General features: G+C 34.2%; 2 protein-coding genes, 1 long non-coding RNA gene and 1 other non-coding gene across 4 annotated transcripts; 2 read left to right on the forward strand and 2 right to left on the reverse strand.

Moving 5' to 3' along the window:
* Nucleotides 1-208: 208 nt before the first annotated feature.
* On the forward strand, nucleotides 209-282 carry TRNAV-AAC (transfer RNA valine (anticodon AAC)). The gene has a single exon. It is a non-coding gene; the product is annotated as a tRNA-Val (tRNA).
* Nucleotides 283-4,134: 3,852 nt separating this feature from the next.
* On the reverse strand, nucleotides 4,135-6,107 carry LOC145132660 (ATP-dependent zinc metalloprotease). Its single transcript, XM_079067539.1, has 7 exons — nucleotides 5,699-6,107; nucleotides 5,533-5,592; nucleotides 5,210-5,458; nucleotides 5,046-5,122; nucleotides 4,880-4,956; nucleotides 4,672-4,804; nucleotides 4,135-4,602 (listed from the first exon to the last, which is right to left on the reverse strand). The coding sequence occupies exons 1-7, from the start codon at nucleotides 6,105-6,107 to the stop codon at nucleotides 4,435-4,437; spliced, it is 1,173 nt and encodes a 390-aa protein (XP_078923665.1). The 3' UTR covers nucleotides 4,135-4,434.
* Nucleotides 6,108-9,852: 3,745 nt separating this feature from the next.
* Nucleotides 9,853-10,524, forward strand: LOC145132662 (uncharacterized). Its single transcript, XR_013718174.1, has 2 exons — nucleotides 9,853-9,982; nucleotides 10,159-10,524. It is a non-coding gene; the product is annotated as an uncharacterized LOC145132662 (long non-coding RNA).
* Nucleotides 10,525-10,822: 298 nt separating this feature from the next.
* On the reverse strand, nucleotides 10,823-12,309 carry LOC145132661 (Late embryogenesis abundant protein (LEA) family protein). Its single transcript, XM_079067540.1, has 3 exons — nucleotides 11,995-12,309; nucleotides 11,564-11,783; nucleotides 10,823-11,148 (listed from the first exon to the last, which is right to left on the reverse strand). Exons 1-3 carry the CDS (start codon nucleotides 12,183-12,185, stop codon nucleotides 10,933-10,935), a joined length of 627 nt encoding a protein of 208 aa, XP_078923666.1. The 5' UTR covers nucleotides 12,186-12,309; the 3' UTR covers nucleotides 10,823-10,932.
* Nucleotides 12,310-15,490: the final 3,181 nt, after the last annotated feature.

The raw sequence follows: 15,490 nt of genomic DNA on the forward strand, positions 1-15,490 counted from the left end.
GAATAAAAAAAATCATCATTAATATATGAACGTAAAAATATGTTATTATATTGTATAAAATAACGAAACTATTATATCAGAAGTGAATAATATAATATTATTTTATTAATCTACATAAAACATATATAGTATAAAAAGATAATGGAATGAAAGTTATTTTAATCTAAAACTGGTGTTATGAGTTTTGAATCTATCCATCAAAACATATGGTTTCGTGGTGTAGTTGGTTATCACGTCAGTCTAACACACTGAAGGTCTCCGGTTCGAACCCGGGCGAAGCCATTCCCAATTTTTTTCACTAGACTTTTTAAAACCATTACATTTACAGCCCCTAAAGTTTATATAAGTGATCAAACATGCCCTTATACTTGAAAAGCAACAAAAATAGCCTCTTTGAACTTCAAATTCACACATCATAGGCTCTCTCTCTCTCTCTTTTTAACAAAAATTAGTTATCACAATACAATGACTAGAAGACAAATGGGTAACAAGCTGCGCCGTTAAACATTGTTGTATGATAAAACTAATTAATTATTTTGAAGACTACATCCATAGATCTAGGAAATATAACATTATTATCCATGATCCGTTGTATTCTATTAAGAAGTTTCGCCGCGTCCGTTGTGAGGAAACCAAACGTATCAAAGAAGTTAATAAAGACTAAAAAATATCTATAATTTGACATTTTTCCAGTGAACCACAAACATATATCCGATCAGCAAACCCGAATATGATCCATGAACCTGCACTGCAAACCTATATAATCAACACGGATATTTATATGGGTTAAGTTTGGTTAAGTTTTTATAAACTACCAACGTGAACATGACAACATCCTTTACCATCGATTTCCAATTTTTTTTCCAATCCTAAATTACAGCCCCTAAAGTTTATGTAAGTGATCAAAAAGGCCCTTAGCCTATATGAACTTCAAATTTACACATCATAGCCTTTTTGAACTTCAATCTTAATTTTCCAGTCCCCTTCTTTTTACGTGAAATTCACACATCATAGCAATATATTAATATTTTTAAAAAGGAAAACTCTGAAAAAAATCAATATATTATTCTTTAATGAAAAAAATAAAAACTTACATATTATCCTTCAAAGAAGTTTCTATTTTTTTTCAACCTTCAAAAATTACATACCGTAAAGTTTATGTAAGTGATCTAACAGGCCCTTAGACATTGAAAAAACAAGTTAGCCTTTTGAACTTCAAATTTATACATCATAAACTCTTTGAACTTCAAATCTTAATTTTCTAGTCCCCCTTCTTTTTCATCTGTGCCTGAAAATCAAGCATTATGGCCTATAGTTTAAATCTTTAAAGCATGACACTCTAGGAAACACATATAAAAGCCATTCTTGAAAAAAAATAAAAATAAATAAATAAATAAATAAAACTCAATATGATATTAGTAACAACTATATTAATCTTATTATTAAGATTCCCAAAGGAAAATTTTGGAAAACTCTATTATCTTTCAATGAACAAAAAAATCATTATATTATTATTTGTATAATAAAACCATTCTATGGTATGAATTTTTGATCATGCCTAAAATAATGATTTTTAACTGACAAACCCTTGAGAGTAGGTTAACTAGGACGTGTTTGGCACAAAGTTTTTGGAAACGTTTGAGAGTTTCTAACTTTTAGCTTTTGACAAAAAGTTCTAGTTTAAACAAAAAGTTCCGTTTGGCACTTTGGCTTTGGCATTACGAACGTTTACTTAGTTTAAACAAAACGTTTCAAATCTAAAAGCTACTTCATGTAGCGTTTAACAAAACACTACTGAGCTTTTGAAACCAATATATATATATATATATATATATATATATATATATATATATATATATATATATATATATATATATATATATATATATATATATATATTTTACAGTCATCCTTTTATATAATTTTGCATATTTCAAAAACTTCCAACTACTTTTGTCAAACACGCATTTAACAAATAAAAGTTACAACTTTCAACTACCAGTTACCCACTACCAACTATATGCTACCGACTACACACTACCAGCTAACAATTAGTTTTGCCAAACATGCCCTTAGTTTATATGGCTTTAGAAAAATATAGTGTATTATCCTCAAATATGCGAAAACTTATTATATTGTTATTGTGTACAATAAAATTATTTTATTTTCTAATCAAACCCAAAATAATACATGGGAACCAAAAAAGGAAATGACATTATATTTTTTAAGCTTACTTGGAAATCATAAATGAATTTCTAACCCAATCCACTAGCTATTGATTGGTTTTTTCAGGGGTTTCGAAAACGTTATGATTTGTTTTGCAGCAAGATTTGAGCTAATGAATTTTCTCAATCTTCAATGGTAATCTCTATTTTGTCTTCATCGTGTACTAATACGAACCCGCCACCAAAAACCAAAAAATATCGGATAGAACCTCTAATTTGAGAAATAGGGGATCTTCCAAGAGTTTAAAACTCAAATACTATTATTCATGATGATCAAAATACGATACGAAAACCCTATAAATAAGTGTTGTCCGATAACCGTATCCAAAATAAAAGATACTAATAGATATCCTAGTTTTAAATAAAGATAACTTTTACATATAACATAAATAAATAAGTACTAATTAGTGGATGTTGTTGGCCAAATTAAAAAGTTGTATCATTACTCCCCTCCCAAAAAAAAGCACTTTGTCCTGAAGATGGAAATTTGGGTTCTACAACTAAGTATTGTTGAAATTGTTTGGCATCTCCTAGCTCTTCATAATTTCCTATCCCATCATCATAAGATACTAACAAAACTTGGAGCATACGATTGGCGCACCCATACCCATGCCTGAATCTTTCATCGCATAAAAAACATAACCCTTTCGACCTCTTATCTTGCAATTTTGTCTTCGTTAACCTTCAGACTTGGTCACCCAAATTAACACTTGTCTCCACCAATGTCTCCACCAGACCCTACCAGAACGTGAAAGAACCCAGCTCACAAGGTTTTCACCACTGGTGGTGGGAGAAGAGTAAGATTTGTATGATATGAAGAATTGAATAAAACATTAAGATAAAATGAGCAAAAAAAAAATGAGGATAAATAATCAAGAAAGGAATAAATCTTTAGTTTTGCTTGCTATTGATTATATTGACTGTTCCATTTCATGGTTTATTTTTCTTTATGTCATTTGTATCACTGAATGTGTTTGCTTTTTCTTTTTCTTTTTTGTCATTTTTTGGTGGAAATCAAAATACCTTGCAGAGAATATCGTTATAGATAAATAGTGGCACGGGACTGGAAGCATTTCCATGCTCGATAGAATGTCAAACAAAGATCGACACTTCTCCTCCAGATTGTAAGTTAACATGATCTTTATTAATAATGAATTTTGGTTTTAAATTTCCAGTTATGAACAAATAAATGATGGGGTAAATTACATTTTTTGTCCCTATGGTTTGTTGAATTGTATGGATATGTTCAGTAGTATGATTTTTTTTTTTTTTTAATTATGGGTCCCTAAAACATTGTTTTGTCACTCTTTCAGTTCTTGAACTTTTAACTTAACGGCTCAGCTGTTGAGTTCTTAAGAATTGACCATTTTGCCCATATCTTTTTCATCATAAGGTTTGAGAAGCCTATTTAGAATCAAAACAAATCAACCCTTTTTGTCTTGTTAATGATCAACCCATTGCAACCTAACCCTTGAAAAAGACATAAATAAACCTAAAGCCTAAACAGGGGTTTCTTTGGGAAATTCCACAAATCTGAAAAAAAAATATGCTTTAAAATGAAAGCGGGATGCTGTAATTTCAGAGAATCTGAGTTCATTTTGTGGCATTTAACAAGGAAATTTTGAAATTTCGAAAACTGAACAAAATCATTTTCAAACACACAGATCAAATAAACTTAACTTAAATTACAATTAATGTATGATATTGATAAGAAATCACAATCTTACAAATTTAATCTTCATGTGTTCATGAGCAATGGTGTATTGCTTGAAACCCCACACTGTCTGATTGTTGTTGGCCTATGGTCAAATGTGATTATGTTGGCCACGGCATTAATTGTAAGCAAGTTCAATAAGAAGAAGTTGATTCAGGATCAATTGACAAAATAAAGTATATAATATTCACAGAATTTGCATTAAACAAATGAAATTTTTATTGCATTATATATCTATACAATTTACAAATTGTAAATTGATTGATTTGGTTTTAAACAAAAATATTATATGTAGATGTTAATCTGAAATAAATGAACGTTTATGCCATTTATTACAGACCTAAAAATAACATAAGAGTTTACTTTAGTAAATTATATTTATGAAACAGCTAAGATAACTAATAGATTAATTGATTATTAACAGTCGGAAAGAGCATGTCGATACCCTTTTCGTGAGACAAATCAGCACCATAAACATCATCATCATCATCATCATCATCTGTTGTTGTTGGTAGCCATAGCCATTGCTTCTTCAATGCTTCTGATGACGATACTGAGAGTGGCACCGCTTTCCAGAGCTTTAACAGCCGCTTGATGGGCATGTTTATGCCATTTCAATAGATTGTAAGACTGCAGAACCGACCACCTTGCTTGATTTGACATCTATTTCAACACAACAGCAATTAAAAAATTTTAAAAATAAAAAAATAAAAAAAAGATCCAAGATCTTACCTGTGCAACGGATAATGGTGGTTCCAAAAGCAAACAAATGCTCCTAAATAGATTTTCATCATTCTCTCCCCCCTCAGCCTCTCCATACACAAGAGCTTCTGCTGCTATCCCACCAAATAGCACCATGCAGTATCTATCTCAATTCTCAACAAAATATTAAAATTTGTCAATTAGACACACAGCAATAGCATAAGAAAAGAATACCCACCTGTCAAACGCAATGCCACTGAGTCGGCCCTCAGCAAGCTCGTTTTGAAGGTTCTCATCCCAAAACTGTGTCCCTGCCTGCAATGCAACTCACACACACTAATTAATACCACTCAATTTTCCAATTTTAACTTTTTTATTATAAACCCATAACTGCCAGATATTACCTGCCCTTGAATCCCCATCTGCATTGCAACAATAGGATCCAAAATTATTCCACGAATGGGGCATCCCATGAGATAAGCTGCCATTTCATAATGGTAAGTTAGTCTAATTGTCTATTGTCTATAATCCAATCCCAACCATAGATTGCCCAAATCGATTGACTCACAAACAAGAAGATGTCCTGCTTCATGGACAAGAATGCGCCTCTTGTATGGAGGCCAATAACTTGATATTTGGGCTAGACAAGAACCGCCAAGAAATATGGAGTCTACCATGGCTGAACCCAATATTACTGCCAGTTGAGGTCTTAGATCGATTCCATGGTCTATCAGATATGATAATCCAGCAAAACATGCGATCAGAACAGCACTAGAGCTTCTAGAAAGACCCCACTTCTTTGGTGAAAGTTTCGAAACTGTAGAATCAATTGCAACAATAAAGAAACCAATGCTGATTTAATTTTTATTTTTTAATCGACATGATCGATACCTTCTAAACCAGTTGAAGATTCCAAAACGGTTGGTGTAACATCTCTCGGTCCCTCCAGAACTGCGGATTTGCGGATTAATAAATAAGTAAAGTGGTAATATAATATTAACAAATCTGGAATAAATAATAGGGGACTAAGATGGAGTGGAGTGTAAGGAAATATTACCAATACTGCGATACTTGCCGAAATAATTCAAGAAGCCCTTGTCCTTTAAAAAAGCATAAGCAGTACCAACAAGCCTCATATCATCGGCGTTTAAGCATGTATCCAATACTTGCCAATCCCTCTGCAACTCCAGCTCTCCCAAACCCAAACCTTGTAATGGAATTTCCTGGAGGAAACGAAGGGCTCGACCAAGATCTTTCTCTTTAACGGCTTCCTCATACTCTCTCCATTCTGTCAGCGCGGCTCTGGTTGTGATGCACCGTAACCGTAACCGATGGCTGCTTCCGCATGGATTAACTGGAAATAGTTCCGAGTAAAAGAAGTTAATCGTCCGCGAGAGGCGGCAACATGGGTGTCTTTGTAAGGGAATAAGAGGCGCCGATGGAGTACATCGGGAAAGAATCAACATCGGAGCTCAGTTGTTGTCAATTCAACTGAATGATCTGGAAGCAAAAAAGGGGAGGAATTTTAACCTTTCTATTGGACTAAAAAGTGTTGATTTAGTTTTTTGAGCTTTCAGAAAAAACTTAGAACCAAAAAAAAAAATTACCTTGGGAGTTTCTCGTTTCAGGAAAAAAAAAATGTTAGAAGAAAAGAAAAAGTTTTTTAAACAAAAAGTTTTAAATTCATTTAACAAAAAGTTTTTTAAAATTTTAACAACCCACTTAAATACCTTTTAAAATAAATAAAGAATATCCACATATTTGGTAATTATCTTATATAATTAAATCTAAATATATTTTAATGATGATGATGTATTTATTTGAAACAAAATATATCTTATATGATTAAATATAAACAAATGTTCTGGACCATATTCATGTATTTTCTATTTGTAATCTAAACCTTATTATAGTACAATAGTCATTACTATTACTTAATCGTAGTTTAGGTTAAAAGAGATGACACTTTTCAAGGTTGGCATTCATTTATTTCAAAGTAACGTCCACTTATAACCTTTGTTTATATCAATCAACTTATAGTTTATGAATTTTATTGAAAATTTAGTACAATAAAAATTCTCGCTTAATGCAAAATCTGTGAAATAAACTTAATTTTCTCAATTATCCTAAATCGGCTGGTTTTTATTGAAACATGTCTTGAAATCCCTTACAAGTTACAAGTAATGTCGGCCAACGAATCACATGTGACTGGTAGGCCAACAATCATACAAAGTCATTTTTTCCATTAATGTTTTAATCTAACATAAGTGAAAGAAAAGTTATACGTGCGTTTGGTTGTAGAAAATTTTAAAAACACATTTGGTTCTTTCAGTTTTCTAAGAAAATGAAAATTTTCATTTTTCCAAATTAAACGTAAATTGGAAAAGTGGTTTTTAATGTTTTTCTTACATTTCATTTTCTAAATTTTTCTAAAATATAAACCCTACCACACATCCATCCCTCACTTACACCCTCAACCCAATACCCACACCCACCTCTATCCTACCCCACCCCATACCCATACCCACCTTTACCCTACCCTACCCCACCCACACCCACACTCATCCTACATTAATCCCTACATCTACCTCAACGCCACCCACCACCACCACCACCCTACATCCACCCTAAGGCCGGCTTTACTTCAATAAAAATTAAGCAAGGGTTTAGGGCCCCACTTAACCCAAATATCCATTGGTGATTCTTCATTCGGTATTCACGTACGCCACAAAAGAAAACATCAACCAAGCGACTGCCGACTCTTCTTCTTCCGATCTTCCTTCTCCGCTTCTCTTTCTCTGATTCTCCATTCTCAACAGAAGCAATCATTACCAATCTATAATATCGATTGAACACTGTGGTGGATCATTTGTTAAGTTTTTTTCATTTATGAATTATGATGTGGCTATAAATTTTGTGGATGCTCTAGTAGTCTAGTTTGTATGACAATATGTTCCATTTTCAACAATATGGTGTAAACATGATGTTCTTGTTCTATGAAGGAACATCTATCTTTGAACTAAATGTGTAGTACATTACCATTAAATCAGGTTCGGAACTAAATATGTAGTACATTACTATTGAATCAGGGTTTATAAAATTAAATATAGTAAATGCCAAAAGGCCCTAAATTTTTGGTTTGCTTAGAGCCCCCAAACTGGTTGAGTCGCCCCTGATCCAGCCCCACCCTACCCTCACCCCACATCTCACCTCCACGCACAACATCCCATCCCACCCTAATCCTTATGTCCACCCCACCTTATATCCTCATCCTCACCCACTCCCACAACATCATCAAAGATGTTTGCAATCTTAATATCATAATAGTAATAAAATTGACTTATTTGAAAATGTTTTTTTATGTTTACTTTTAATTATACGTTAAAGTTTATGTTAATAATCTTATATTAAAACTTTGTTTTATATTTTGATGACATGTGTTTAGTATTGTAACATCTGGAAAAACAAAAAATAGAAAATGAAAAGTGATAGAAAATGTACAACCAAACACGTCTTCTAATTTTCTAAAAGGGAAAATGAAAAGTCCACTAGTTTCAACCAAACGCGTTTTCCAAAATTTTCAATGAAAACTCAATTTTATTTTTCAAAAACGTTTTATAGGAAAATGAAAACAATTTTTCACAACCAAACACATCCTATATTATTTACAAAATACATTTACAAATCATGCATCACAGCTGGAAGTTCATTACTGGATAAAACAATACGATCTTCTAAACAACAAAAATTTTATATTGTGCACAATACCAACAACACATTACTTCAGGAAGAACGTCAGCAAATAAAATAACTTGTTGCAAGTGTTCCTTTCCTTTTCTATCGTGGACTCGTTTCCTTACGTTATTTGATATTTCAACTGGTGGACTTAAATTTGTATCTATTCTCCTATTAATTTTTGCTTTTTCTCCTATCATGATTTCATCTGAATTGGCTAAATTTTCTCCTATCGAATCATTTAGTCTTCCTCTTTTGTTGACGAATTGGATATTTGTAGTGGATTTCTTTTTTATTTTATTTCATATCCATTTTGTAATCGTTTGTCTTATGTATTGTTTCTTATATCCAAAAGCATTATGAATCATTTCTAACTTCTCTATTAAATCATTACACTTGTCACTCTATTTTCCACTCTTCAATTCATGTTTACATCAACTGTTGTTGTTAGTTTGTTACTTATTAGCTTAAATTTGATGGTTTAATCTCTTATCACAAATTTTATTATAACTTTCATGATATAGATTAATGATTGAACTTTTTTGTAATATAAGGCATTCGTATTATTTTTCGATATGACTATTACTATTGGTGGTGGTGTTGTATTTACTCCAAGATTCTCTTTTGTATAATCATTAAGGATGATGTGTGTAACAGTGAAGGCTTAAAAAATCCCAATAATAAATTGGGTGTCGAAAGGTTTTTGATATTTTTTGAGTGGCTGCGTAGAATTTCAAACTTGGTAACCAGTAAGTACCCCTTATCTTCACAAGAATATTAAGAATAATATTTCTTCAAGCTATCATGTTATCTTGTGAAGGCTGTTTCAATTGTTAAAGGTGCTAGCATTTGATTGGAATATTGACCGTGATTGTAAGTTATTAGTTATTCTGTTCATTATGTGCCAGGGAGTAGAATGGAGAATTTTGGTGAAAATGGGTGATTGAGAAATAAGTAGGGAAGCTGCTGTGTAAGTATGTGATTTGCTCAGTTGAAGTATTTGTGATGAAAATGTCATTGGGTTTACATGTTGAGCATACCATCAAGAACCTTTTGTCCTTCTCATGTGGGTTTTATTTTGTTGATGGGGGTTGATTTGCATTTGGCCGGTTATTTTAACATGACAATCTTGGTTTTTTTTTTTCAATATGTCAATTTTGAAACATCATTCATATCATGTTTGACACAGGGTCGACTATTGACATGTCAGAACAAGAGGAACAATCCTTTAACAGTTTAATGGAAACGGGAAAGTGACATTAAATATATAGCAGAAGTCTAACCTTCGTTGAAGAATCTGGGAAGATGAATCAATCCTCAGTCGACAGAGATGAATTAGGGTTTTGTTGTGTGGATGATGTACTCGATGTTCCGTATTCAGGAATTCGGTAAGATCAATCATTGATCAGGATTTTTTTAATGAGTGGATCGGTCTTTGGATGTGAAGAATGTGAAACGGTATAAGAGAGGGAAAAAAGATATGTTTGCGTCGTTACGGAGATGGGTTACGTGGCCTGAAGCGAACCATCTAAAGTGGATGTAGGAGGCAAACCAAATTTCGTTGTGTTATCGGAATATATGGAAGCAGATATTACGCTCAATTAGGGTAAGTTTTACAGAGTAGGAACTTCAAATTTCCAATTAAAAGACTACAATCATTTAAGAGTTGAAATGTGAATCAGTATACTAGATATCCGATATCTCTCGCTTCCTATTTTTTTTAATTCGTACGTATACATTCATCAGTTCCACTGACATTATGATTGATTACTTATTTATCAGGATACCAATTTCAAATGGGTGATGCTAATAAAGGTTGGATCATGACTCCCAATTTGTGGAGTTAGTGGTTCAATCATTTTGAAGAACCAATGATGACGAACATAGAAGAAAACACCTACAGAGAAGAAGCAAGTCAAAGAGCAAAATGGATTTAGTTTATGAAATCGACTCAACTTCTGAAAATCGATTCAATTTCTGAAAATGATTCATGACTCTAATACCATATTACAGTTTAGGGAAGAAAAACATTTGATGGAGAATCAATTATAACAATTACTGAGTAAGTACAAAATATATACAAGGGAATTTTAGTCGTATTGTTTTGTCGAGTTTCAGTTTCAAGGTTCAAGTTTTGTTTCTCCTTCATTTTTGTTCTTGTCATTTGTTTAATTTCTATTTTAATGTAGGTCCATATAACAAAATTTGTTTCCACAAAACTAAAGTTTATTATTGAGAAAAATTCATGGGCATAAGTTACACTTCATTTTTGAGAAGAACATATCGTGTGAATAATGGATATTCATCTAGTTTCAAAACGAAAGTAATGTTCCAACACATTTATATTCCAACTCTTTTATCTTCTCATGTAACAATTGAGATGCTTCATTTTTTAGATACAACCATGATTATACACATCAAAGATTGGGAGTTTAAAATACACAGCTGTTAAAAGCTCTTCTTTTATAACATATCATAATACATGGTAACGATCCAAATCAAGAAAATGGTACATATTATTATTATTATTATTAAAAGCCATGGGGAAGGGTGGGTCTAGAGATCAATTTTGGCTGCTAAATACCATGAATGCATTGCAAGACTACCAAAAGACATGATGTTAGCTAGAGATGAGAGTCCATGAATCATCCCAAACTTCTTGTTCATTGCTGATAGCTTTGGGTTAACCTTTGCAACCTCCTTGTTCTTTGTCCACCCAACTTCTTCTCCAATGTTTGACTCTCTCTCCAGCTTGTGCCTTTGCTTCATCATCTGCATCCACAAAATTTGTCTCTCAGAAAACAATAGTCTTTCCATCTACATTTGTCTACATCTATTACTTACTGTGTCAGTGTGTGATGATGATGATGGATTTGTCAATGTCACTAAAGCAAATTTCCTTTAAAGAGAGATGTGTTCCTAATGCACTTATCATACCACAGGGGCGTGGACACTGGACAATCAATAATCAGAATACTATCTCACAGCTCATTATGTAATTTATGTATTGTTCAATACCATTAAATCACTGTCAAACACATTTTCAAAGAAGAACATTAAACATAGAGCTAACTGCATGAGAACTAATATGCCAGTGGCTCCAGCTACAGCTATATCATAATCTACCGAAAGGTAAGGTGCTATTGAGATTAGGTATAGGCATGAAATGATAGTTGAAGTTACTTACCTCAATGGTCATGGGAGTAAAGACAAAAAGATTGGTGAGATTGAAGACAAAAGCAGAGACCAAAAACCCAAGCTGATACTTCTCAGCAGTTGATGAAGACTTCCATGGATGTGTATAACCAAAACAACCCACCGTCACCGCACAGCATATCCCAACCATCATAAAGTAGGCCGGAAACATCTTGCTTTGCAGATTCCCAAACTGATGCCTTGGCAAATTCCTATGGAAAATTGCTCTTTAAGTTATTAATTTCGAAAACCTAAGGTCGACTCCGAGCTAGGGCACACGCTCATGTAAAATTTCAAAACAACATGAACATAAAAACGAAGTTTGGGGGACCTAAACTTTTCATGTGCAAGTTTGGTAAAATAATTTAGTTTTGAAAACTTATAAGGTATGTGCCAATCAAATCGAGAAGAAGGAATATTTACTTGAACATGATGATGCCGCCGATGAAGGTGACCCAAAGAGCTGCGCCCCAGGCGGTGGAGAAACATAGGAGATGTGCAAGTTTGACGAACGATGTGATTTTTGCTGATTTTGATCCGAACGTTTCCGGCGAAAATATGACTCCGATTGCCAAGAAGGCAACCGCTGTGAGAAATCGTGTCATCCAAGCCATGATCTTACTAACTGACTGAAGTTTGTGAAATGAATTGAATAGATGGAAATTTACACAAAATGTAATGTGAAGGGTAAAAGATTAAACCTCACCTAACACTCAGCTGGGGGGGTGCTAATTGCTAAGCCAATCGTAATAATACATACCATCGGACCTTACCTGCCGAGATTTTGCTAAAATGCCCCTAAAGTTTTTCAGGCTTACATCAAACCCCCCCTTTCTCTCTCTTTGGCCTTGTTGGTTAAGTAGCACAAGTTAAAATATGACGACCGTTTAATTGTTTCAAAAGTGACTATTTTTTTTATGTGATAACGTAACTAACTATATCTTTTGTATATATTTGGTCACTTAATTTTTTTTTGTGCACTGTTAACTATTAAACTTATTTTTTTTGTTTAAAATATACCATTATGACCGGTTTCCGACGTCTTTTCCGGCCAAGTATGATTTTTCGGTCATCTTCTCCGGCCAAAATAGATTTTCCGACGAGTTCTTGAAACATTTTTCAGAATTCTTCTTTCTCTCTTTCTCTCACTTTCTTATCTTGTGTTTCCAGATTCGTGGGTTTTTGTAAGGTTCGATTTAGGGTTTCTTCAAAAACAAAATTCTTCATCAGATGTGTGTTTGAGTTAAACTCGGTGAAGATAAATGGGTCTAGAAACGAGACCTGAAATCCACCATATGTGAACTCGAATGGGTCTAGAAAGCAGTGGTGGTGGTGGTTTTCTCGAATGTAGAAAACGAAGATGGTTCTGATAATTGAGGTTGAAGACGAAGGAAGAGGTGGTGGTGCTTGATGGAAGTTTTTTCAGGTTCTCGTTTATAGAACCCTTAATCTTCTTCGAGTTTAAACCCTTCAACACATATTTGGAATCGATTTTGTTTTTGGAACATACATCTGAAATCAATTTTTCTTTTGATGAAGAAACCTTAACAAGAATCGAACTCGATTTCAGATCTCGTTTCTAAACCCATTCATCTTCATTGATTTTAAACCCTTCAAACGAAATCAATTTCAAACACACTTATGAAATCGATTTTGTTTCTGATAGATAATTTCAAACAAACATATCAAAACGAAATCAATTTCAAACACACAGATGAACAATTTTGTTTTTTGAAGAAACCTAAATCGAACCCTAACTCATTTCTGGAACCAAATCGAATCTGTAACCAAACAAAGAACCCGCGAATCTAGAACCAAATCGAATCTGGAACCAAACAAAGAACCCACGAATCTGGAACCAAATCGAAGTTTGAAGGTTGAACTCGTCGGAATCTGAAAACAAAAACCCACGAATCTAGAAACAAAATATAAAAGAGAGAGAGAGATAGAGAGAGAGAAGAAGAAGAAGAAGAAGAAGAAGAAGAAGAAGAAGAAATCTGAAAAATGTGTCAAGAACTCGTCGGAAAATCTATTTTGGCCGGAGAAGATGACCAAAAAAATCATACTTGACCGGAAAAGACGTCGGAAACCGGAAAAACCCTCTATTACCGGTCATAATGGTATATTTTAAACAAAAGAACAAATTTAGTGGTTAACAGTGCTCGAAAAAATGTGAAGTGACCAAATATGTATAAAATATATAGTTGATTACCCCCTCAAGTTATTATCCATATTTTTATCTTCTTGTTATTTAGAAAATGTAAATGTTCTTTAAAAAAACATCAAATTCAAATTATTTCAATCTATTCCATCCAATCCTGGCTTATGTTTCAAAAACAACCATATAGTCTTGGACAGTTTATATCCCTAATTCCCTAAGACAACCGGGTGTGGGCAACGCGGAACCCGCGTTATCTTACGTGGCAGAGCGCTTAACGGCGCCATAACGGGAAACACCGCCCCAGCCCCACGTTATTGCGCGTTACGCCATCAGGCGTTACCATGGTAACAAGTCATAACGCCAAAACTCACCGCCAATATTTTGACCGTTGCATTTTTGTCCCGTTGAAAAACGGTAATATTACCGTTGTTTGATATGAAAAAAAAATTACTTCTTAAATTTTCTGTAACTATATCAACATACACACACACACATATATATATATATATATATATATATATATATATATATATATATATATATATATATCATTTTATTCACTTCAATTCCTCTATTCTATATATATCTCTATTTCTCTATATCTATCTCTATTTCATTCAAAACAAAGTAACCACTATGGATCAAAACCCGAATACCCCTCCTCCGAAGACAAACACATCGACTCCATTAGGTTTTGCGGGATATGAGGGATACATGAACCTTCTAAACTCCTAAAACTCACCACAAATTCCATATTCGAGCAATTTTTTCAATCCCGCCTCACCGCCAATACAATTCCCTACCTCACCATTTGTGCAACAAAATGCAAACATTCAACAAAACATTTTTAACACATTCGGTCCCATGCGCCAAACAGTCACACAACCCACACCCACGCAAGAACCCGTTGTCAAGACGCAAACCGGGGGTAGTCAGAGAGCAATCGGGAAAAAAGGGAGACCAAAAAAGAAAGGGAAAGAGGTTGTTGTCGGGACAGATGAAAGTCATGAAACGGAAGCACCTCCAACATGGTGGACACCGGAGGAAGAGCATGCGTTGGCGGAGGCTTGGTGCGGTACTTCAAAACAACCAACTATGGGGAACGATATGAAGAGAGTTGTTTTTTGGGATGCCGTAATCGTCAAATTTCGCACAATTTTGAACAAGGGTGACACATATCGCAATAATGATATGCTTAGTGGCAAATGGACTCAAATTAGTCGGAAGTGCACCAAATTCAATTCCATATACAACAAACTTTCTTGTCAACGTCAAAGTGGTGCCAATGATTTCGATGTGTTTAGAGCCGCGAGGGAGGAATATCACGTGCAAATGGGGCACGTATTTGAGTATGAAAAAGTATGGGACATAGTGAGGAAAGATCCAAAATGGATAAAAACGCCAACATCATCGGAACAACAATCAAAGAGGTCTCGTGGTTCGGGTTCGGTTGACGTTTCCGACGGACACATGAACATCGACCTCAACGCGGACACCGATGAGATCCCGGACGAGTTTGATGACATCGAGGAAATCTCTCCGCCACGACGACCGATGGGGCGCGACAAAGCCAAGCGCGCGCAACGACATGCGCAGGAGAATGAAAGTCGGCTTCGAGAGCACGACGAAATGAAAAAAAAAAATGACTCCCACACGGAAATCGCAAATAAAAGATATGAATTGCAACGGGAGCATTTGGATTTCCTTCGTAAAGAAGCCGAAGAAGGTCGTATATCGAAGGATTTGGCAATTCTTACG

Source organism: Lactuca virosa, chromosome 8, assembly GCF_052849685.1.
Source record: "Lactuca virosa cultivar CGN04683 chromosome 8, Lactuca_virosa_CGN04683_v6, whole genome shotgun sequence".
NCBI lineage: Eukaryota > Viridiplantae > Streptophyta > Magnoliopsida > Asterales > Asteraceae > Lactuca > Lactuca virosa.

What these genes read in the sequence shown, in the direction of transcription:
- LOC145132661 (XM_079067540.1), bottom strand. Translation starts at nt 12,185, where the DNA reads ATGGCTTGGATGACACGATTTCTCACAGCGGTTGCCTTCTTGGCAATC. An exon ending in GGCGGCATCATCATGTTCAA is followed by an intron (nt 11,784 to 11,994) that starts GTAAATATTCCT and finishes AATTTTCCATAG; the next exon opens with GAATTTGCCAAGGCATCAGT. An exon ending in TTACTCCCATGACCATTGAG is followed by an intron (nt 11,149 to 11,563) that starts GTAAGTAACTTC and finishes TTGTGGATGCAG; the next exon opens with ATGATGAAGCAAAGGCACAA.
- LOC145132660 (XM_079067539.1), bottom strand. Translation starts at nt 6,107, where the DNA reads ATGTTGATTCTTTCCCGATGTACTCCATCGGCGCCTCTTATTCCCTTA. An exon ending in CGGCAAGTATCGCAGTATTG is followed by an intron (nt 5,593 to 5,698) that starts GTAATATTTCCT and finishes GCAAATCCGCAG; the next exon opens with TTCTGGAGGGACCGAGAGAT. An exon ending in AGTGGCATTGCGTTTGACAG is followed by an intron (nt 4,805 to 4,879) that starts GTGGGTATTCTT and finishes GAATTGAGATAG; the next exon opens with ATACTGCATGGTGCTATTTG.